The following is a 24467-nucleotide window of genomic DNA, read 5'->3' as shown; positions in this document are numbered from 1 at the left end:
CTCACACAGTCCTTTGAAGTGTGGATAAAATCAGAAGTATGCTAATGAGATCAGTGATGCTGGTGTCAGCTGAGGTTAGAAGAGGTTGAAGACCAAAGTCCAGAGTTTTCTGTTGATAAAGTAGAGTACTAATCATAATATGGATAACTTATGTTTCAATATTACAGTTTATTTAATCCTGAATGGATTTTGGAGAAAGAAGGAGTCAGAGAAGGGATGCAGCAGAATGCAGCATTTCTCTTGCATAGAACAGTGTGTTCAAAGTAGTGTGTGTATATATATACATATATGTGCATACCCGTTTTTAAGAACATGCCTCTTGATACTCCCAGATCACAGAAATGTGAAATATTCATGGACTGTGTGTATCTTGACAGAAAGATAGTTTTACTAGTATATGTAATAAATTTCTCTTTTTTTGTGGACCCTGATCTTGGAAAGAAGCCTGTCTTCTATATATTTCTGTGATCTGGGGACCTCAAATTATGGTTTACATCAAATAAGAAAGTTGTCCAAATGAAGCAGTATTTCTGCACTGACAATCCATCAGTCTGTAGTTACACTTCCATTTGCCATATCTTCAGCCTCACGTTTTTAGAGCATGGTGCTGGTAGCACCAAGGTTGTGGGTTCTGTCCCCATGTGGGCCAATCACTTAAGAGCTGGATCAATGATCCTTGTTGGGTCCCTTCCAACTCAGAATATGCTGTGGTTCTGTGATTCATTGTTAACATTAGATCCATATACAGAGTTATTCTTACAGGAATGGCTGTAGATGCAAGAACAACTGTTAATGATAGCACATATATCATTGCAGAACCTGCATTTAAGAGCTAGCTAACTCTGTATTTTGAAAACTTTAAATAAAAATTTGGATTTAATATGATAATACAGCTTTTCAATTTGTAAATTTTATTTGTCTCCTAGGTCTCCCCGAGCACCTGTGAAGTGATTGACATAATCATACATGGTTTACATAATGGAATTGCAGAATGCTTCCTGGTTTTCCTTAAAATAGCCACTTCTCCTTACGCACACCTGCCTCTTGTTCAGTAAGGTTAAAAAAAAAAGGTGCCCCTAGGTGTGAATACTTGAGCTTAATGATATGCATTAAAAAAAATCCAAGCCTTTCTTTAACTAATTGAACTTCATTGGATACTAAACATGGACTTTGAAGTCATCCTTTTTAGAGTATTGGCATTCTTTTAGGAACATGTAAATGTATGGCTGCAGTCTGAAACAGTTTTATGAACTACCTCAGAATATCAGTGCCCAAGAGATGCAGCACTTAATCCTTTATTATGGTGCAATAAACCTCATTTTTCTTGGTTCACAGTTAATGAATGTAATGGCAGCCCATCTGTCATAGGTTACTGTGTTGCAGATAATGATCTTCACACAGACAAGATTCCTTCAGTCCTTGTTCCTAGATACCACTTCCTATCCAATTACATCTCGTAACTCTCTGCTTTCAACTTTTGTCTTGCAAATTTTCTCTTGCTTCATATTGTGTTAATTTTATCCATTTGTCATATGTATTTTGCAAGTAAATAGTGGTTATGTTGAGACAGTTCTGAGGGCCATAAGCAATCAGGTAGCACATTGTGCTGATTGCTGTTCAATTGTAAAATGACACATCAGGCTCAATAATTGTGTGCTATTAAAAGACTCTGGAACAAAAAAGGGAGTCATGGGAATGTTACCCTCTTAAGTAATTGCGATCTTATTATGTACAAACCTTTTCAGGTTTTAAAAATCTACTCTGGAACAGTTCTGACATAGTTCAGATCTTAAGGATGTGATATCCAAGCACGATCCAGCAGAGCAGGATTCATAAAACAATTTGTCCTGTACTGCCTGTCTTTTTGGACCTCTGTCTCCCTCTTCTTGTCATTTTGTTTAAGGTCCAGTGTGGGTCATTCAAGTACTTTTCCACAGTTTTTTAGTGTCTCTTTAGTTTACGGAGTGTCTGGGATGAGAGAATGGCTGTTATTCATTCCTATGGTATCTGGTTTCAGATGGGTGAGAACACCTGGACAGAACATTTGCATGATCACAGTCAACTGCAGTCTAACCTAGAGAATGTGCTATTAATAGTAAGAAGCGAGTATTTGATTAAAAATAAAATTGGTGTAGAGAGCAGGTGAAAAGTCAGGGTAGAACTGGGCTTACATCCCTCCTGTAGAGGTGATCTAAAAATCACATGTCATGACTGTTCCTAGCTCTGGTGTGTAACTTTGGTGAAAGTATTGAATGTTTGTTAAAAACCATCTGGCTGTGTTTATATGAGTTTATGTTCTGATTCCTCTGTTGCTATATGGCATTTCAAATATTTTTTTCTACTTGAACTACATTAATTGAGTTTTGAGTTAATATTATAATGTTAAGGCTAAGTATGACACTGAACTTTAATTTTTATTCAGTTTGTTTCATGAACATCTACATTTGCAATCAAATTTGAGACAGGACTTTCTTCACAGGTAGGTGTGCCCTTGTAGTTGGCCTGTCTTGTTCCCATGACTAACCAGACTCACCAAAGCTTTTACATGACTGATGCTTCCTCTGAGCAGTAGTGGCCTGGGAACTCTTTGACATGGATGCCCTGTGTTCACTCTGCTGCATGCTGCCCACCTGAAACTGTGCTTGTGTTTATCCTGGATTTAAAAGGCTTCTCCTGCTTCCCTAAGAGCCATCCCTTTCTCTCTAGCAATTACTATTTCCAACAAAACAGTGGTCTTTGAAGTGGTGCTGGTAATTATAAGTAGGTAGCATTTGGGCAGGTGTGTTTGGTATGGCAGTGCTGGGGAGCTGCAGCCTGCAGGCCAGCTGTTGGCCTGCTGAGCTGCACAGTTGGATTCTGGCCATGGCAGCACTGCTTCTGCTGCCCAGAGAGGAGGAGCAGGGTGGCAGGTCAGAGCTGGGGTTTCTGGAAAGTCCTTGGAGCAGCCTGACTCAGCCTGATCTGTGCCAGTGTCTGGATTTAAAAATGCAGGTTAGCAGTGTGAGAGGATAGGCTTGGCTTGCTGCAGACCTCCTCTGTCCCTGGAAATCACTGGCAAGTTGGCAGCCTACTTGTGCTACTCATAATCTGTATTTTTGAATCCTCGTGATCCAAATGTAATTCCACATTGGTAATTTCACCTATATTTCATAACAGTTTTTGGTGTGTTTAGTGGTTTAACATAGCAGTTTATAAGTGGCAATAAGTTAGCAAATTTGTCTTATACTTGCAAATTTGTTCAGAGCCTCAAATAAAGTGTTAGTAACCTTCATAGGATTATGATGTAAACTTTGGAGAAATATGAGGAAGTGGATTCATGCTTGCAATTTAAAAAATATAAATTGAAAAAGAATCAATATTCAAAACGTTTTGAATCCTAAGAGCTTTTTTCTCTGTGATTTCTGCAACCCTAGCTTGGAGGAATACTGTCCTACTCAAAGAATTGGTAGATCATATCCGTTGATGATGGTAATAATAATAAAGATAATAGTGGGGCAATGATTTCTAAGTCAAATTTGTGCTTAAATTTCTGGTTTTTCAGCTGCATAAAGAATGCACTAATTTTGTAAAGTATTTTCTGTCTGGTGTTTCATACGCAAAATCCAATTCAGTTTGTAAAAGGTAAAATGTACTATTCTCTTTCTTTCCTTGCAAAAATGTCAATAAACCTGTTTTTTTTTGTCAGGAACTAATAAAGAAAAAATCCTGAAACACAGAAAAGCATGTATTAATTAGGTTTTTATTTGTATAGAATTTTAATGGTGAGATGAAAAAACAGTCTTAGGTGATAAAACTTAATCAGCAGTGAGCAAAGTGCTGCTTGTGTGTCCCACACACTACTCTTCATCATCTCACTCTGAGGATTTTTTTTTGAACTCTAGATATCTACTTACTCTTATTGTCACTATGGCAACAATAAAATCTTAAATGTCTTGTTCTTCCTATTAAATATATCACTGTGTTAGAGACTGTGTTTATCTGTGGATATATCAACAGGAAACTCAATACTAATTTCTTTTTTAAGAAAAGGACAGAAAGATGATCACGTAAAGCTTTGCTCAGCCTCAGTTGGAAAAGAGCCCATGTATTATTTTTATTAATCTAGTTCTTGTAACAAATAGGTGCTCTACTATTAAAGTGAAAAACTTTAATAGTCTGTCCTCCTAGAAAAGCACCGTGTGAACATCTAAGGCCCATTACATGCTACTTGTAAAATGTCTACTCTGTGCACACTGCTGCTTGTTTTATTCAAGCGTGTGGATTGATAAGTGCTGCTAGCTGCACCTTGGGTAGTTGTATTCTCTTTTCTGACTTTCCTGTTTGGTCATTAGAAACAGTGATCTTGAAATCTTGTGCTCTCTTCACCAACTCAAGGTTGAAGGGTCCAGTTTTCCTGGTGATAAATAGGAATATAGACGATTGCTTTTTTTTAAAGCAGTTGGTTGTTGTTTAATTTTAAGCTGTCAAATGTGAAGGATGTTGCAGTGGATTTCTCACTTGAGTTCCTGTACTGAAGAATGTTTGCAATAATATGTTCTACTTTAAGAGGAAAAAAACCAACTTGCTCTCCTTTCTTCCTGCTATGTTTCTTTAGCATCTGTCATAATATGAATTAACACAAATAACAAACATGTATGGAACAGAGAAAAGCTATATCATTGAATTGTTTCCTTGTTGTAGGTTAACAAAGCCCTTGTCATTTGCGGATTGTGTTGGGGATGAATTGCCATGGGGATGGGAAGCCGCGTATGATCCTCAGATTGGTGTATACTATATTGATCACATAAACCGTAAGTATTCTTTGGTTTGCCATATTGATTATAAAAGACTCATCTTAATTAGACTCAGAATTCTTTGTTAGAATCAAAATGCTGGGGAAGATTTGCCCTTTGGTATAAAATTATTGGCTTTAAAATGCTTACAAGAAAATCTGCTGGTACAAAATGGCTGCATCTGTTTCTATGTATATTTTAATTGCATGGTAATTATGTCTAAACCACGTAAAACTAGCAAAATGTGAAGTACAGTGCTATTTAGACCTACTGAAATGAATATATTCCTGAAAGCATTTCTATTTTCTCTTTATATATTTATTACTCCATATTGATATGTTTTTCTATTTTCTCAGAAATAGCCTTTAACAGCACAATAGCAAAGATTCTATTTGAGATCAACACCTGAATCTAGGTACCTGCATCTGTGCTAGCAGTGCTATATACTTACCTAAAAATTAGAAGGTATCTACAGCATTTCAGATGCTTAAAGTTAGCAGAGGCTACTGCACAAGGTCTGTAAATATGGCATGGACAGTAAGAGACTAGTGGCCTTCTGAATGGCATCTCAAATGTATGGGCAAGTGAATCCACCCTGCCTTGTCTAAGCCCCTTTTGCAGTCAACAGCTCTCTAGTCAGTACAGCAAGTGTAATGTAAAATGTGAGGCAGCTGACTGGTTGGGTGTCTGCTTTGCAGATGAGGTGATTTAACCTCCTTTGGTTGGATTGGACTAGAACTCTGATAACTAGAGTGGGACATTAGATATCAGCCGTGCTTGTTGAGCACTTGCAGATAGACACCTAATATTGAACTGAATCCCACCCAATAACCTCATTTGTGCACTTACAGCCTTGCTTTGCAATGAGAGTCCTCTGATCTTAAGTAGTGTTAGACATTCATGAACTTTTAAAAATACAAGCATCCTTGACTGAATTCAAAAGTTGAAGAAAGTAAAGGGTTTTCTTCTGACTCTAAATGCTGTTATCAGCTTAAACTTGTCTCTAAGAGCTGCTTTGGCCACAATTCTAGAACATAAACCTGTAAAATTTTGGGAGGCCAGTTGCATTTCTGGGTGTTTTGAGAGTGCTTTCATATCAGTGCTCTGATAATTGTGCTCTTTTTACTTCATGTGTGTCCAAAATATTTAATCAGTTCTAAAAACCTCTTGTAGCTTTGTTGCTGGATATTTTTTTTAGAAAGAATTTATATCCTTTCTTTACTCTTAAATGTTATTCCTGTGCATTGAAGGTGAATTCTGGAATATTAGGAGCTTTTCATGGGTTGAAATTTTGCTTCACATACATGTAAGATGTTGAGGCTTTGATAACATTGTCATGGGAGTCTCTTGAAAATGGTAAATATACTGCAAACACTAATGCTTGCATTTAATTGAGAAGAGCTGTGTATATCCATCTGCACACATCTTCTGTGGCTGGGACAAATGTGATTAGCTGGGTTTCTCTATGTTATGTTAATGCATTATGATGGATGACAAAATAGCGTGCCTTGGACTTTGGTGTACTTAAAGATAGTTTCCATCCCTTGTTTGTTCAGTAGTGTACTTGATTCCTCTTATATTAATATATGTATTCCTTTGTAAAAATTTCAGTGAAACTTATTTTGTAAAGTGGCATATTTCAGTTTTGTACATTGTATTTTGCCCAGTGTTTTGGTGAGAGTACTCTCCAGCTGTTGGGTGGTAAACTGCCTAAGAATCTTACAAGTAGGTAATTTGTCTGGTGCACCAGATATGGAGATTATAACTTCTACTTATCTGACTAGGGTGCATGCAATGTTTTGATGCTATGGAAATCTCTGGTATGGAGGTCACTTGAAATTAGCAGAGAAAAGCCTTTCTAGAAAGCAGGTTTTCTGTTTGTTTCTTTCTTTCACTAAGTGTCTGCTTAGTGCTTTATTAGTTTTGTAATAAGTCAAATGTGTTGAGTATGCTTTTTGGGTTTGAACTGTTAAAATTCCCTGTCAGGACAGTGGCTATGTTAGAACAAGGAAGACTCTTGTACTCTTTTGAAAGTAGCTTTGTTAATTCTCTTTGCTACTGGACAAAGAAGCCAAATGAAGGAGAAAAACCGTACCTACTGTTAGGAGGAAGAACAAATAGATAGATGCTTGAAAAACAGGTTGGATAAAGTAGAATTTCAGGACTCATAAATGGCAGCTTGAGGGATAGCACCTTGGGAAGAAATCTGCTCCCATGTGTTAGGTAGGGAGAGGTGACTAATGATGCTTCACTGCCTTCTGGCTGGATTTATTTCAGCAAAATGTTTGAGGGAAGCCTCATAGATTCTCTCCTTTTGCATTCCATAATTAATTATTCTGAACAGCTTCTCTGTTATCTGTCCTTTTTCTCATTTGATTTTCTAGTGTTGTTCCTACTGTGTGCCTCTCTACAATGCTGCATGTGATCCAGCTGTGAAGTTTCAGATTGCCCGCAGGACTTGGACCAATTTTACTATGATGGCTCCAAACTTGTTATGTTTCTCAAACCAGCCCAATGAGCTATGAGGAGCAGGCTGACCTTAGTACAATTGGCTGTAAATTCAGAAGGTCTTACTCATGGTTGTTCCCTCCTTTTCTGTAAAAATTTGGGGTTGTGAATGTTAAGGATGGAGTTTCTGTTAATGATCAGATAGGTACTTACTGCAGTGCATATTGGCAAAACTCCCAATAATTCAGAGAAAACAATATTAGGCTGCACCTCGCAAAAAACTACTAAGTTTCTATAAAGTCATTTTTTTTCAAAATATTTTCCTCATCTGTGTAATTATTTGTCTTGATCTTCTTCCTTTCTCTCACACAAACCTGAGAAAAGCCTACTCTTCTCTTCAGCAGAGGGTTAAGACTTGTCTGTGAGCAGTCTGCAAATATAGAACAATCCCTCAGATTCTTTTGGTGTCAATATGTTTAAGGATAACTTAGTGTTATTATCATCTCACATTTCTATGTTTTCTATATTTATTTTTTTTTTTTTGCCCCCAAATAGAGTTTGGATTTTTCAACAGCCTTAGAGCTTTCTCATGATCTTTTTGGATGATGTAACCCACTTTGAGAAGCACTGACTGAGGTCATTATTTTATGAATATATTACCCCAATTAGGAGTTTTAATGTGATGCTTTCAGCTTCAAGGGAGACCAGATTACCGGCCATCTGGCAAGGCAGAACATGCATATGATGTGGGTAGCTAATACTGTAAGAACTTAAATGCTTACCCTGTGTTTTAGTAGCACCCTTTGTTAGAGGATGACTGAAGGGATATTTTTTGGTGGGCAGGGCCTTAGGAGTTTGTTTTGTGCAGGATCCTTATTACTGTAGTTTGGGAGAGTTCAAAGATTATATAACTTATGCTGCTGACTCTTACAATCATTACTGCATACCTGTTCTCATGTGTTCATCTACTTCAGGTAATTTGCTAACATTTACTAATTGTGCTAAACGACATGGTTAGGAACTCAGGCAATACTAAAAATAACATGTAACTATTACTCCCCTTTATTCAAGTATCTGCAGGCGAAGTCATCACTTTCAAATGTTTTCCAATTCTTCTGTAGGATTTTCCACATCAAGCATTAAGTGTCTGAGATGCGAACATTTATGTTCTTAGAGCTTGGATTTCCAAACACCTTTAAGCTGATGTAATCTTTGAAAGAATTGGTCCTGCTCTATTGCTACCTCTGGCCTTTTGTTCTGTACCTGCAATGTTTTTGCTTATACTGCCATGAACATTTGCATGGCCAGACAGTGAATCAGATCAGGGAGCTGATTCAAGTTGAAACTAATCTGGTATGGGGGGAAAAAAAAGTTGCTGTTTGTTCTCCTTTCCACACCTCTATTTATGCAAGCAAGAAAGGGAAGGTGACCTGGGGATATGAATGAACAGTCAGGTGGAAGAGATGGAGAGCAGCTACTTTTCATAGTAGCAGTGGTTAAAAGTATTTTGAGATTACACCCTTGAATTTTCATCTATTCCGTGCCCTGTGCAGGCTTGCCAGGAAACAGGTTTGACTGTGAGGCTGTGATTTCCAGGTGCACTTCTTGGGGGTGATGACAGCTAAAGTAGCAGTCATTGCTTGCTCTGGCTCCTGTCCCCACATTGTGTCTGCATGAGGATATGCAATAAACATGGACAACAGGGAAGTGCTCTGCTTCCTGAGGTGTGAATTGTTTTCCACCTCCTCTCCCTTCCCCCAGCTGCTCAGGTTTTCTGATCTGGATCAATCTACGGTATGCATTTAGATGAACAGCTGTGGATGTAATGGTAGAAAGAAAGGGAAACTTCTGCTTCTGGTTTGACATGCGTAATCTAAGGGAATCCCAGACTGGGACAAATTCTGCCTTGCCTTGAGCACCCTATCTGTTCCTAAATAACTTACCCCCTTTACTTTCAATTCTTATCTTCTCAGATAAGTGTCAGGAGTAACAAGGCAAATGGTTGTTTTCTTCATTGCATTGATCTAGTTAACTCATAAAACAAGTACTCTACTGTTAGTAATGTTTAGTGGCAAAGGTAGCAGAATGGAAACGAATGACAGTGTTTGAAATGGTAGGAAGGAATAGTTTTTCCCAGCCCGGTACAATTTCAGACCATCACATCACTTTCTTTTTGCCATTCTGTACTTTGTATTCAATATGATGATTCTTCTCCCTGCCCTCCACCCAGCACTTTTCTTCAAAATGCAGCTCCTCCCTACTTAGTTTTAATTGCCCCTTTTGGAAGCATGAGTGTATCTTTCCCAGAAACACCCTTCTATCACTGTTTCATCCACAAAGAAAAGGAAAATTGAGTCAGTAGTGCTCCCTCCACCCAGCACTTTTCTTCAAAATGCAGCTCCTCCCTACTTAGTTTTAATTGCCCCTTTTGGAAGCATGAGTGTATCTTTCCCAGAAACACCCTTCTATCACTGTTTCATCCACAAAGAAAAGGAAAATTGAGTCAGTAGTGCTAAAAAAAAAAAAAAAAAGAAGGTGAAGCTAAGCTATTTCTTTTTTAAAAAAAAATTGGCTAGCTATTTACGTACACTGCTTCACACTTACAGCATCATATTTTAACTACAAGAGTTCTATTTCTTTTTGCAATCTTGAAGGCTTTCATGCTAGTTTATGCTTGTGCAACTGGTTTGTCTAACACAAGGATTTTTGTGTGTAGACTGCTCCAGCCTGGAGTCTAGTACATCTGCAACTATGAAAGTAGGCCAGATTGATTTTCAGAAGGGGAAGAATCTGAAAATCCCACCACGAGTCTACAATTACCAATAGCTTGAGGGAGTCAAATGGTGTATCATCACAAATGTGCCGTGTTTGTTCCCATGACCTACCACCATCTTCTAAGCAAGTGGTCACATGCAGTCAATTGTGAAGACTCTTTACTTGTCAGCAAACACATGTGGGAGAAACCAAAGTGCAATGTGTCTTACTCTTGAAAATTTTTTGTAGATATTTTGTCTGCATTCTGGCTGTAGGAAGGGATTAGAGTAATCTGGTGCATGCTGGCTACAGAAGGAGGGCTCAAGTAATGAAGGCTCTGGATTAAAGATGATTTTACCTGCTGTCTTTTATGTAAAGATCATATTTGCATCTTTTTCTTATGTCTTTGTTCTGCTAGCCTTAGCAGTAGAACATTATCTACTTGCTTGATAATGTAGAACAAAATCCTCAGAATTTCTACTGCATTTGACTGAAATATATAAGCATATGCTGCCCTATATCTAGAGGAAACCAATAGTAAGAATCTTTGAATGAATCTTTTTTTGAAATCTGCTCAGACAGTATAGCTGGAAAAAGTTCTCATTTTCTCTCATTGCTCAAATTCAAGCACAGAATTATTTTACGGAAAAGTGAAGAAGGTGTTTGGAAGAGAGGGGTCACTTTTTGTGTGAAAGTTTGATGGCAGGAAACAAACTGTAGAGAGGTCACTTTTGAAGATACTCTAAATAACATAGTTTTCATCCATGTCTCTCTTTAGAACCCATATTCCATTTAATTATGTGATAGAATGTGATTTTCTTTGAGTATCCAGCAATGCGTTAGATCATTTTTAGTATGTCATCTTTTTGGCTTGCATGGTCTTACTGAAACTGCTGTCTCTGTAATGTGCAATTCTTTATTTTTATGTACCCATTGAACAAAAATGTCAATGTGAAATGATGCAATATTTACTTGTGAAACCTTCCACAAATTTTTGAGTACAAATTGCTTTTATTGTTGTTTGAGTTTGAATTGCAAGTATTTCAAAAAGCGGGGGGAAAAAAGAAATAAGGAAGAAAAAAAAAATTCAGGAAACATTTGCTATGTAAACAATAAAATACATTTCTTAAGACAGTCTAGTAACACTTGGTTATTCTCCCTGAAACTAGTGCTAGTGCATTTGCTCCTTTGCTAAACATTTAGACTTGCATCCCAGTTGCCTGCAAGGTTTGTTATGCCCGTTGAAGTATAATGAAGTAATATTTGCACTTTCTTTTCCTAAGTGTAGTTTTGTTTGATTGCAGGCAAAAGTACTGGAGAATTGAAAGCCAGTTTGTTTATCAAGTAATGTGGGATATACTTGTAGAATAAACATATCCATAGTGATTACGTAATGTTGATAAAATTGCTTTCATCACCCACCACTTAGCTAGCTCCTGCGGTAGTTGGTATCCAAGATTTTTCCTCTTCTGATATTTTATGTCAAAGGGTTGTTCCTGGTTTTATGTTGTCCTGTTCCTGGTTGTGCTGTCTTGAGACATTTTTGTGCAGGTTACCATTGAAATCTTGATCCTCCTTTGCTGTGCCTGGCCCTAGTTTGGCTTGCCTGCAGCCCTTTACCAGGAGCTTGCCCTCAGCATGCAGTAGGATGCTTTCAAGGTATCTCCTTCTCAAACCACCTCCATGAAACAGGATGTAATCCTGCTAAAGCAAAGGTATTGAGGACTGTTGAAAAACCAATCTGGATTTAGCTTGCGCGCTTTCTTCAACAGCTAGGTTCAGGAGAAGTTCCAGTGATGAGGGATCCTGAATGTAGTCAGCTGTTGGTTTGGGGGTTTGAGGTCTGCACAACTCTTGAAGGTGGGGTTCCTTTGGCTGGAAGGGGTAGTCCTAAAATTATTATGCAAGATAACCAGAGACGTCAGGTGTAGTGGAGTTATCTTTTCATCATTTATTGTTTCAGACAGAGAAATTGCCACCTTGACACAGAGTATCGAGCTCAACCATGACATGGAGCAGTAGTTCTGCACCAGTCAGAACTACCCTGTTTTCAGGGCTCAGCCACTGCAGTTTCGTTGTCTCTTGTCTGTTAGCCAGGTTTCCAAGTTTGGGAATATTCCTGTAAGTCACTAAATGAGGGAGAAGGTACACAGTATTGATGAGGAGATCCATATTTAAGAATCCAGTGGATTACTGGATCTGTAAGTAGGCTTGCTGTTGCCAGCAAAAAAGGTCTTTCCCCAGCTTTGTTGTTCTTCCTACTTTGTACTGGCTCATTGGACCTTTGATGGCATGTCACAACACACCTAACCTGCTAGAACACAATGTATCTGCCTTCATGTTATCTTCTGGAGCCAGTCAGTGTTTAGGTGGGCTTAGTACATCAGATAGGATGTGCTGGATTGACTGAGTACCAGACTGTGTAAAGAGAACATGTGAATGTCTGATGTAGGGGACTGTGGGTTTGAGGTGACATGGTAAAAACCATCACTAACAAAAAGAGCTATTACACAGCTCCAGCTGTGGCATGCGACTCTCCCCTGTTCTCCTTCCTACAGATCTTAGGTCTCTGGTCCTCATTTCTTGCCAGGTCAGCTAGTTTCCCTTGGGATAGCCTCTCGTCTGAGATGGTGATTCTGCAGCAGTTACAAACTGAAATAATATGGGCATGTGTTTAAACAGATGAGAGTTCTCCCTTCAGAATGAAAAGTATGTCATTATTTTGTCTTCTCTTGCTGTGTATGTGTCCTCCTCAAGTAGCAATCTAGCATATCTGACTTGTTTTTTTAGTGGGACCTCTTGAGAATATTTGTTCTCTAACTGTGTTGCCTGAATGCAACTGTGTCTGACTGAACACAATTTACATGTGGGTTGTTCTAGAGCCGGTCGATGCTATTATTTTGTTTGGCAAGGGGAGATGCTGGAAAACTATTGCTTCCACATATTGTTAATCCTGGAGTAAAATGTCCAGTTCTCTTATGTCTAGCAGTGGGGCGTCGGAGTAAATCCCAGTGGGATTTACTAGTGGGATTATAATTCCATGTATTTTAGGGAAATAAGATCTTCTGCTGATAAAGTAATAGTTTCCTTCTGTTTAAGTAGACTGCAACAATTTGGCAGAACTTCTTGATAGTAGACAGGAAGGTAACGTGAAAATATCTCATTTTTTAAAAATTGGCATGCCTGACTATCACCTGTATCCCACGTATAATATATATCCTAGGTATAATTACACAGAGCGTGCATAACATTGCTGCCCTTGAAGCACGTTCTTGCCAAAAGAACAAACAAAACTTCCAAGGCATAAAGTCAGTCCTGACATTTTGATTTGGAATTATTGTTCTGGCCAGATTTTTTCTTTGCTGAGTTTAAGTGCATCAAACTTGGCTGGCAGTGATCCAGGAAGAGTGCATTTCATGAACAGCAGTGTGATTAAAGCCAGCACAGCTTCCTCTTCTATGTTACAGGGCTGTGATCATTTCAGTGACAGGAACGTCCTTGGGTGGAGAGTGCCATCCTGCCATTTGTGCAGTTCCGCTGGGCGAGACCACAGAATTTCCCCCCAGTGTGAGTAGTCACTCAGTTCTTTTAAAATAGGAGGAAATAAATTGGTTTTGTATTGGGGTTTTTTAATACATTTATTAACTGTGCATTTACAGTAATTTGTTTCAAGTTAAATTAATTGGTTTTAAACTATCTTAATAGAATTGAGTAATTTTGCTTTTCTTACACGATGCTAAACCCAAGTCAAATTAGGAATAAGTAACCTGAGTATTACGTGCACTGCCACCCTCTTCATTCTGTTACTATGGCTCATTATTTTTCCATTGTGATTGGACAGAGGAAGTTGATATATACAATTTTTTTTCATCTAAGTGGTGGTCTTCATAGAGCCTGATGTACAACTCCTGCTTGTTTAAAGATCCATTTGAAGTAGATTCCTTGAGTTCATACCTAAGTTTATGCAGAAAATGTTAGAGAGGACCTGCCAAGGGAAGATGGTTTGTTCATTTTGCACTGTTGAAGTCCAGTTTTGGACTTCTAGAACAGATGCAACTCTACAGCTCTGTCTAGTGTTCACTACCAGTGCTTACTCCTCACCTGAGGAGCAGAAATAACATCTCCCCATCTGTCTAGCTGGCAATCTGCTGCATGATTTGTATCTGCTGCAGACAAGGTTATAAGGCATCCTGTTGCAGTCACCAGTGGGAGTATTTATCTGCCTTAAAGAAGAAATGAGTTCTCCCTACTTTATTTTACATTAGCTGTTGAATAATAAGGGGAATAAAAAATTTGGGTGTTCTTTGTGGTTTAAATCTCACTGTGGTTTAAGCATGAAAGGCTTCACAGCTCATTTTCAAATGTTCAGGAAACTTTTCCTTCAATTACTTGTATGTAACTATCCCAATAACATTCTTGTGTGTACAAGTTTGACCTTAACAGCAGGTGCTTGAAACATTCTTGTCCAAGGAAAAAAAATCCTTATCTTTTTGAGACTTTATTCTGAGAAGAATAAATATTTGTTTTTGAAAGAACACTGCTTTAAAAAAAATTATTGGCTCTTGGAAGGTATATGTGCTCAAAAGAACGTACTTTCAAGTGCTGCATTTCAAAATGTAGTGCTATACAACCAGAAATATCATCCATAGTTCTGTCTTTGGGCTTTTTGTCCTCTGTGGGGTAAACCTACTGGTGAAAATTGAGATAACTGAAAAGTATAGATGAACAAACATATGTGCTGCTATACAAGCACATGTTTCTAGAAATATGTATATGTTTGTATATATATATAAACAACTTGCCAGACAAGTGATATGCTTTTTTGGGTTTTTTAATTCATAATACTTAAGAGGTACACAGAGTAAAATTCTTCAGAGTTTTCTGTGTTTGGTAAAAGTTGAGTAACAATTCTAGGATAGTCATTCCATACCGCTTTGCTTTTTCCATGGTGATGTATTTTCACAACTAAGCATTTGTTCCAGAATAAATATGTGCAGATAGAATTGACTGAGAGTAATTTGACCAGTCAAATTTGACCTGTGTACCTACACAAGCAAATACTGAAACGTTGGTATGCTGAAATTACAGTGTGCAATTTTTTGAAATGCAGGGTCACCTTTAACTCATTTATGACTATCAGTATAAAAGATGCTAGCTCATATAATCCTAGTATTGTTTTATACTTGCAGCTTGGAGAGGCAAAAAGGAAATGTTTGATTGTATTTGTCAGCAATACAAAATAATCTGCTGTTGATCAGCTTTGTCCTTCTCTTGCAGTCACAAGGACAGGGCATCTGTAGGCCACGTTTTAGAGCTCTGCAGGCTACATTTGGTCTTTGGGCTGCATGTTGAGCAATCCTCACTTAAAACCTACAAAGCAATTACCTACAACATGCTCGAAGATGAGACCTTCCGATCTTGTAAGATTATTTGGTGTCTGCTGGTTGCACTCTTTAAACACAATCACGTCATTACATTCATCTAAAAAACCACCATAACTGCGTTTATCGTATTTGATCATTGACCCATGAGAATCCTGCTTCATGCTCTTCATCCTGCTTCACAAAAAAGGACAAATCTGGAAACCAGCACTTCTTATCTTGTGTAAATAACTGTGAATGTGGAGTGTGTTAAAGCACAACAACAATAAGGGGGCACAGATAGGAACATGTGTTGACCATTTAGGAGAGAAAAGGTATTGATTTGCTTCTTTGTGTGCCCAATATCTTTGTGTAAAAGAGCAGGTGGCTATAACCACGGATATATGTGTATGTGTGGCTGTAGCTATAGTTAGTTTGAGAGAGTGTTCCTTTTGGGGTTATTGGAAAACCAACTGTGTATAAAGCTTTTCTGCTTTAATCTTTTGTGCACCACACTTGGGTTTGTGTAGGTTATACTCTCTATGCATTCATTTTGTACATCTAAGAAATGCCTTTCCCAAGTAGGAATGTCACAATTGTAAATGGTGGAGGGAGGGTGTTTATGTATTTAATTGTTTTTAAAAGCATCAAGAGTTCCATAGAGATTGTCAGTTTAGGATTTATGGGGTTCGTTTTATGGGATTCTGCTTTTTCTTTGCATGTCTTTTTGTTTATGTGGTATTAACAAAAGAAAAACCTTTTGAAAAAATGGTAGTTAGTCACTACTAGAAATTGTTATTAACCAGAACCTGTCCCTATCAGGTTTTGCTGTTACAAAATCTGTTTTCTTACATGGAGTTGAAAGAGTGCCTTCTCCCAAGAGTGCACTTCAGCTACAGTTTAGAGCAATTACATTGGTTCGGCTGCAGTTCTTTTTTCTCTCCACATTTCAGCCACTTGTTCCCATTTTTTCCCCCCTGCATTGGTTCCCACAGTAAAGCAATTCAGAGGACTAAAGTGGCAGACATCTAACCCAGAAAATAAACATGCCTCCTACTTTTGCAGAAAAATTCTGAAGTGAATACTTTGCACTTAAATATTTTGGTACTGAATGTTACTTTTTATCTCTGTAGATCTATGCAGATTTACAGTATGTAACTTAAGAGCCTGAGTGGTGCACATTTGCATTTAGATTTCAGACTTTTCATGGCTATGTCTTACAAGAATATTTTTAGTACAGTTTTAAAGGAAGAGTATTCATTGTACAGCTTCAAAAAGTGCTGAACTAAGTCAGGAAATATGGTAAGTTTGAACAATCAACCATATATAGTCCTCTTTTTATGTTTACATTAAAAAGAAAATCTTAAAATCTTTAGTTAGATTGATTTTATACACCATTCTGTTATGTCTGATCCTCTTGTCTATGTATCCTATGCAAGTCGGTGTTCTGTGTGGCTGCTGAAGTTAAAATGTTACCTGAAGCCATTTGTAAATTAAAGGCCGGTTCCAGCCTACTCATTTTTATTACCTGAGTAGTCGATGAAAAGAAGGAGACACCTCAAAAAAGCAGTTTGGTCCCAAATATCTTGGACACCTGTCTTTGACAGGCAGAAGTACCCTCTGAGGGCAGCCCTCTCTGTCTATTGGCCATAAAGACAGTTGTGTGTTGGATCAGATGTCTCGCAGACATAGGGATAGGCGAGGTGAGCTGTAGAGTTAATGATCTATTAGTTCCGTTACAGGGGGAAAGATAAAATTGTTTTTATAGAGTGAAAGGAGAGAGATAACCACTAAAAACATGAATAACATATGGCTGTAAAAAATAATGAAGTGGGAAGGAAGGGAGTTGAAAAAATGTAATAGCTAAGACTGTTTTTAGTTTCTGTTCAGAAATGCATTGTTTTAAGATTTCATTGAAAGACACTGTTGATCCTGTTGCTTCCAAATACTCTGATGCAAAAAATATTTTCTTTTTGAGTTTTAGGATGTTGCTAATTCAAGGTTGACAACATGGGGATGATCTGTATAAGCATTTGCCTATTTTACTCTAATTTCTAGTTTTGCAACTGATCCCTTGAATTCTGTTTCTTACACGCGCTGTTGTGGCAGAGGAAGTGATACATCTGCTTAGTAACCAAAGGCAAACTATGGTTTAGACTACTCTAACTGTGAATTACAGAGAAAGAAGCAATTTTAGTTGTCAATGGGTTTCAACAGAGGTCTCTTTAAATCATTTATTTTTCTCCTGTAAAGAAACAACACAAATAGAAGATCCCAGGAAACAATGGCGGCAAGAACAAGAGAGAATGTTAAAAGATTATCTTACCATAGCTCAGGATGCTCTCAGTACGCAGAAGGAGCTGTACCAGGTGAAAGAACAGAGACTAGCACTGGCACTGGATGAGTATGTACAGTTGAGTGGCGCCTACAAAGAAAAATCAAGTTCTCGTACAAGCTGTAAGTACAGTAGAGAATACAATGTAATTTCTTTATCTCTTGCCTTGTTTCTCTTTAGGATAAGTTTTCAAGGTTTGCTAGGAACACCTTGTACTCTGGCTTTTTTAGAGTTAGCATCCCTACATTATTTATTTATTTAAGATAAAGATATTCTGCTCTTCTCTCTGATACAATTGGCCTCCTTTGAGCCATGATTTAGAGCACTTGGCTCTGAAATCTATTTTGTCATGCAGTCTGTTGAGACAAAACTCTGCCAAATCTAGGTTCAAAGTGAATAGGATCTCTTGCCTTCCTGGCTGCCTGCTGTAGTGACCCTTCTGTGCTGACAGGTGTCTGCAATAGACCAAGAAGGAAATGTGCTGCTGATGTATAGGAAGAGCAGACAGTAATTTTGTAGCCTGTATGCTGTGACCAGGGGCCCAGTAGAGATAGAAGTTGTTGTCTTGGGCAGGGAATCAGCATCTGGTAAAGCACAGTCAGAGGCCTGTTATTGACCAAGCACCTCTCCTAGAAGTAGATAGTGTATGAAAGGAGCATGTACATCTGTGGAAGAACTGAGTGCAAGATCTCTGGGACTTCTGAATAAATCTGCTTTCCTGAGATCTCCTTAGAAATTATAACTTTCAGGAAGAAAGTGATTGCAAAATGGCTCAGCTAGAAGAATAGGAACAGAAAACAAGGAATAGAAAGTCAGGGAGAATGAGGTTCTACTTCAGGATCCTGGGATAAGCAAATGAGGAGGGATACTATATAGTGGTAGGGGTAAAAAGGGGAAATTTTGATTATTCCGTAATTATTGCCATGCTGCAATGATGACTACTCTATAAAAGGCTAGCTTTTAAAGTATTATATATTTTTGTGCACATTCTAGGTTTTTGCTCAATGTGAATTCATCAAGAAAGGGACTAATTAGTGATTTTAAGGTACTTAAATATTTGTCTTTTTTATCTTTTTTGAAAAAGTGTTTTCAGGCTCTTCATCAAGCACAAAGTATGACCCTGACATTCTGAAGGCTGAAATCTCCACTACAAGATTAAGGGTGAGAGTCCCTAACTCATATTCATTTGGATTCTGTCTGCCAAGTTTATGATTACAGCATAAGTATAGCTTGAACTAGCAGATGTATCTTGTATCCTGGTACAGAAACCTCCTAATATTCTAATTAGATACCATTCAGAGGTTTAAAATTAATTTTTAAAGCTGTCTCTGGTATTTTCAGATAATACATTTCTGGGAAACTTTGACAGATATTCTAATTAGATATTAGATTTTAAATAAATCTGATGACTATTTTCAGTTGTATGCTTTTGTTTTTTAAAGGAAGAGTAAAAATAGAAAAGTAGTAGGCTAAGGTGAGCTGCAGGTAGATGACTGTTTTTACACAACATTTCTTCTGTGAGAAATGCATCATTAGCTACTTGAACTGCCTCAGAAGTTTGTTGGTTTGAAAAATAAAAACTTTTCAATAATGGTGTAAAATGCCTCTGTTGTGTCAAAATGGAGCAGTTCAGATCAAGGATGAAAGTTTGTGTTTGCACTTTGAAATTGCTAACGAACACAAATCCATAATTTGGTCAGCTGTGTTCAGTATAGTCAGTAACAAACTCCATATAAAGAACATCCATTCACAGGCTAGTCCCTAGTGAGTTTATCTTGAATAAGAATGAAATGGAGTGGAAGGCATTTAAAATATCTATAGGGATTTCACTTATTTCAGTGGCATATAATGCTTTATGGATTAGCCCAGACTTTCTGTAGTTAGTAATGAAAAAAATTACATCGAAGCCTGCAGGTTAAAAAGACAGCACCTCACAGCATAGTTCTTCCTGCGGGCTGGAATACAGACTCTGGGGGAGCAGAAGCAGCACAAGTGACAGCATTTACTCAGCTCTTCCATTGCCCTCTCCTGGTTTCTGCACAGAGCAGCACTCATAGAAGCCTCAGAGAGTAACATCCTCCTTCACCTGCAGTAAGAGTTGTGATTAGGAATCTAAACAATTAATGTCTAAAAGGAACTGTGGAATAACTCATTAAACTTTTAAAACCCAGTATAAATCAGGAGTGGAATGCACTCTAAAACTCCTATGTGGATGTTGCCCTCCTGACTACTGCTTCTTCTTCTGTTCATCCTTACCAATCTCAATTTGTAGTGCCTTATCCATTAAGGCAGAGGGATGGTGGTTAGTGAGGGGAATAACTGCTGGAGGTGGGAAGAGAAATTTTGAAAGCTTAGTAGAGAGAATCAAAAGCAGTAAGGACCTTTTCAGGAACAAGAAAGAAGAGACAAGGCAATAACCTCTTTCTAAAATGAGTGGAGGAATAACAGATGTTTCGTTTGGCAAGGCAATCACCAGTATATTTAGGAAATTAACAGTGTGGTTGAAGAACAAAACACATGATGAAATTTAAATACAGTCATCCACTTGGCAAAGAGGGGAAAATTCAGGCATGGTCCTGTGCTCACTTTTTCTCACTACCATTGACTGCAGATCTACAAATTGCTCACCGAGGAGAGAGTCAGATATGTTAATCACAGTAATTCACTTTTTGGAGGTGCTGTCCTCATTGTTTCTTGCAGTCAAGGAGCCTAATATCCTGCTGGTTCCCAACACCTGATTTATTGGCATTGCAAAGTCCTGCATATGTGCCTAAAATAGGTGACCTCAATCTTGTCTGCAGAGTTTAGAAGGGTGCAGTCCAAGAGTATCTGTATCAGCATAAAGTGTGTGGTCATCCAAAGCCACTGGATATGAAAATTGAGATAAGAAAAAGTGGAACCCTGTGATGCTAGGGCTGGAAAGTGGTTGTCATGGAAGATGGCAAGAGAGGTATGGCTGTTATCATAGTTCACCCTTATTTGAATGTTTGAAGATGCTTGCTAGTATGCCAACTTTGGGCATTTTGCAGTATTTGCATGCATGGACTTAATGAGAAACAAAGTTAGTCATTAGTAAGCTGCTAGCCAGCTACTTAAATTTTGCACATTGTTAGAGCAGTTGTACTAAACCTGTTCCTCTGTCTCCCAGTATCTGAGGGTTATTGGCATCATCAGGTTAATGGTGGCTGGAGGGGGGAAACTCAGCATTCGAGGAAGGTCAGAATTGGCCTTTGGCCTTTTCCTTGTTAGCTGTGTGTAACATATGCGTGTTACATATGTAACATAGCCTTCTGGGTACATGAACTTCCTATTGTGCAATAGGTTGTGGAGAAAATATGACAGAAATCAGACAGCTGTTAAATAAAATGAGCAGAAAAGAAATATTTTTCTCACCGGACTAAAACTGAGGGATCAGATCCTGCAGTAGACTTTGAGTGGGGCCATTTGGGGTCTTAATTAGTAATCAGTAGGATAACTCCAACAGCACAAAGCATATGTGATCCCAGTCAGTTTTACGCATATGCAGCAAGTGAGTAGGGAATGCACCTCTGTAAAATAACAAGGGCTGGAGGGGCTGGGGCGGGTGGCTGTGTTGTTCCATTAGTACTCGAGTGCTGGGAATAGCAAGGGCTTAGCACAGGAGCCCGCTTGAAGATGTGCTTAGGAGCAGGAAAGAGAGATCTGTCAAGTGACTGAAGATGATGTGCAGAAGCAGTAGGAAGGGGGTGAATGTTAAAACAAGTGAAGAGTTGTGAAAAAGCAGGAATTATGTGAAAGTTTTGAAGGAGAAGACAAGGAGCCTAAGAATAGTTTAATGCAGGGATGATGCAGTAAACACAGAGGCTATATTATGATGTAGGTCACATCATTCTAGGATAATGCACCCAGCTCACATTTCTTCATAATGAAATGATGATGAAGTACAACAGAGGACACTCAGAAAATGATCTTGAGGAAAAATGTAAGAGTTTCTGAGAGATCCAGTCCTCTAAGTCGAAATCAAATGTGCCTTCTGCTATTAATATAAATGCATGTTTCTGATTTTGAAAGGAAAAGGTTTAGCCATTCTGTATTTTTCAGAAAAATTTGGACTTGTTTAGCCATTCTGTATTTTTCAGAAAACTTTTTTTTCGTACTTTACACATCACTTTAGGTGGAACATAGAGGTGGTATCTGTTCATTTTCCTTAACCTTGATCAGAACACTTGAGAAATTATTCTTGGAGTTTTCATACTAGTCAAGGAGAAAATAGCTAAGGAGCACTGAATGTATACTTAGAGAAATTATCTATTTGTCATGCTAACTGTTCAGTATGGTCAAAATAAAAACAGTTTTCTGTCAAGTAAAGCAACTAGTGATGATAGTATGATAGTTTCCAAAAGCCTGAACCTAACCCCTCATCCAGAGAACAGATTTGCTTTCAAGAAAATGGAGATTAAAAGGATTTTCCTTCTGTCACAGAAAATACATTAGCCAGAAACTGCAAGCTGGAATGTCTAAGTATCATTCACAAACCCTTACAAAGACCGTGTAAATCACTAGTTATTTTAGAAATTTTAAACATTTTAAGTCTCTTGGAAAGCTGCAGCGGCTGCTGATGCTGAGTGCTTTTAGTCACCTGGCATGCTGGGAATTGTACTTTTTCTTTTTTTAATTATTTTTTAAAAAATATTTTTATTTGAAGAATATCAGCAAGTAGGAAGTCTAGGGGGATTTGTATACAAAATATCTTGGATATATATTCTGAAATTAATTTCAGTTAAAGTGGTCTAAATTCTTGATATTAATATAATACATTTTTCAAGAGCTGAATATCTGAGGAGCTTATAAAAACAAGCAAGAATTTTACAGAGGTAGGTGACAGCAGTGAACTTTTAGCTTTTTTTTTTTTCACCTCAATGACTGGAAAATTAGAAAGCCTGACAATATCTGGTTAGTATGTGGTGTACAAATGAGCTAGCTGTAGACGTATAAATACCAAAATATTGGACTCCACACTTCATGGAGGCATTTGTCTCTGTGGGTATGCTGATGATTAATTTGTGTTCAAGTACATTCATTTTTAGGTGGTTCCTAAAACTTTGTTTCATACATTTGGGAAATATGACATTAAAAATTAAATGGAGGATTTTTAAATTTAATCTTGATTAATAAATATTTTGTAGTGTGCTCATATCTGCTGACATCTGAAATAGGAATATTAAGGTTAAGAAGCAATTGACCATTCAAATTGAGGGAAAGTAGGGAATATTTTCTGAAGACATTTTTATTAAATAGACACATATATTTGTGATTTGAATGTCTTTTGTGATTGTTGTCTTTGGATTAAATGATTGTGTATTATGTATTTAGGGACCCAGTGTCTGTAAAGCTTTCTAAGAAAGGATGATTCTTAGGGAAAAAAAGAGTCCATTTTGTCTTTTACAGTGCAAATGACTGAAGAGCCTCCAGGAATTAAAAAGTGAAAATATAATAAGACTAAAAGTAAACAGGCATGTCCTCGTAGGACAGTTGGAATGCATGCTTAACAAGTGAGAAGTAAATTACTTGTTAAAGTTCTCTCAGGTTTAATAACACAGTGTGGTATCAATAAATATAAGGAATGTGATTTAATCTGCTTGTGTCCCTTTAATACTAAAGCATGTTGCCCATAGACATCAGGAAGTGAACAGATCCTCTTTTTTTTTAATGTGTGTCAGTAGAGCAATTTACTCTTTTTCTCTCATCTGATGTAGAGCATACATTAATTGTTCAAAGCCATGTGTTACATCGTTTAACAAGAGCATCTTTCTAACTCTTGCTTTGATTTAACACAAGGTTAAGAAGCTGAAGAGGGAACTCTCTCAGATGAAGCAAGAGCTGCTGTACAAGGAGCAGGGCTTTGAAACACTGCAACAGTGAGTAAATGAAAATAGTAGAAACTGACTTAATACAGTCACCTGATTTCTTTTCTTTGGCATGGAATTGCATCTGTTGTATCTGAGAGAATTACTGTGGCAGAAAAGGAGAATCTAGTAACTCTGTTGTAGTTAGGAAACAGGAAATCTGTAGACATGGCAACCCCTTTGTGCAAGTGTTAACATGAGAAATTTGTCTCCCCTCTAATTTTTTTTTCCATGGGGTAGCTTGTGCTGCAAAGAGGCGGAAAGAAGGGCAGGGGTCAGGGGTCCCAAGGACAAAATTAGCTGCTTTGTGTGTCCAATTTAAATTTTTTTTTTAATTTTAAAAAGGTACTTAGGTCTTTCTTTCCTTCTTCCCCACCTATGAGCTCAAAAGAGAGCAAGAGAGAAAGGTGCTGTTCTTGGAGGTATGAATGGTACACAACACTGCAGGGTTGGAAATTAGTCACAATTTGAGGATTAGAGGCCTGACTTTCTTTGTTCCAGTTGCTGGGATGCCTGGTGTCCAAAGGACTGATGCTGACCCGGGTGAGCTTTCTGGGTATTTATCCAGTTAGATTACTAGCAAATGAATTTTTTTCAGTCTGAGAACTCCCTGCTGCTCCTGCCTTACAAAATTAGGCCTAAAATATTAAACATTACTGGAATTGTCACCATAAAGAACATGCTGCGCAGGAAACCTTGCTAACAAGTGTGTTTTCTTTGACTAATGTGAAGAGAAATTTATTAATGCTAGCTGTTTTCCACATTGTGGTGTGTACCCATACATTAAGGATACATTTCCACAGTAAAATGCTGAGCTGTTTGCTCTTAGTGCACTAGTTCCAGCAGCAGAAGCAATGTTGCAGCATTAGTGTAATACATTTACCCTTTTCCTCAGGACCTCCTGTGTTCAGCA

At 37.9% G+C, this 24467-nt stretch overlaps 1 protein-coding gene across 2 annotated transcripts in view; it reads left to right on the top strand.

Annotated features, from left to right (window-relative positions):
• Positions 1-3209: 3209 nt before the first annotated feature.
• WWC2 (WW and C2 domain containing 2) overlaps positions 3210-24467 on the top strand; it is a 61542-nt gene continuing 40284 nt past the window's right edge. Inside the window, exons 1-5 of one of the 2 annotated variants that reach the window (XM_017744329.1) lie at positions 4703-4790; positions 13442-13541; positions 17588-17791; positions 18754-18830; positions 23487-23566. In XM_017744329.1, coding sequence (XP_017599818.1) covers positions 17641-17791; positions 18754-18830; positions 23487-23566 — 308 coding nt within the window. In that variant the 5' untranslated portion in view covers positions 4703-4790; positions 13442-13541; positions 17588-17640. Of the gene's footprint in view, positions 4791-13441; positions 13542-17587; positions 17792-18753; positions 18831-23486; positions 23567-24467 lie in introns of both variants that reach the window. The other variant, XM_017744328.1, reaches the window with a different exon arrangement.

Source organism: Corvus brachyrhynchos, unplaced genomic scaffold (assembly GCF_000691975.1).
Source record: "Corvus brachyrhynchos isolate BGI_N302 unplaced genomic scaffold, ASM69197v1 scaffold17, whole genome shotgun sequence".
Classification (NCBI taxonomy): domain Eukaryota; kingdom Metazoa; phylum Chordata; class Aves; order Passeriformes; family Corvidae; genus Corvus; species Corvus brachyrhynchos.
Note: the sequence above shows the minus strand (reverse complement) of the source record. Positions and strands in the feature narration are given on the sequence as shown.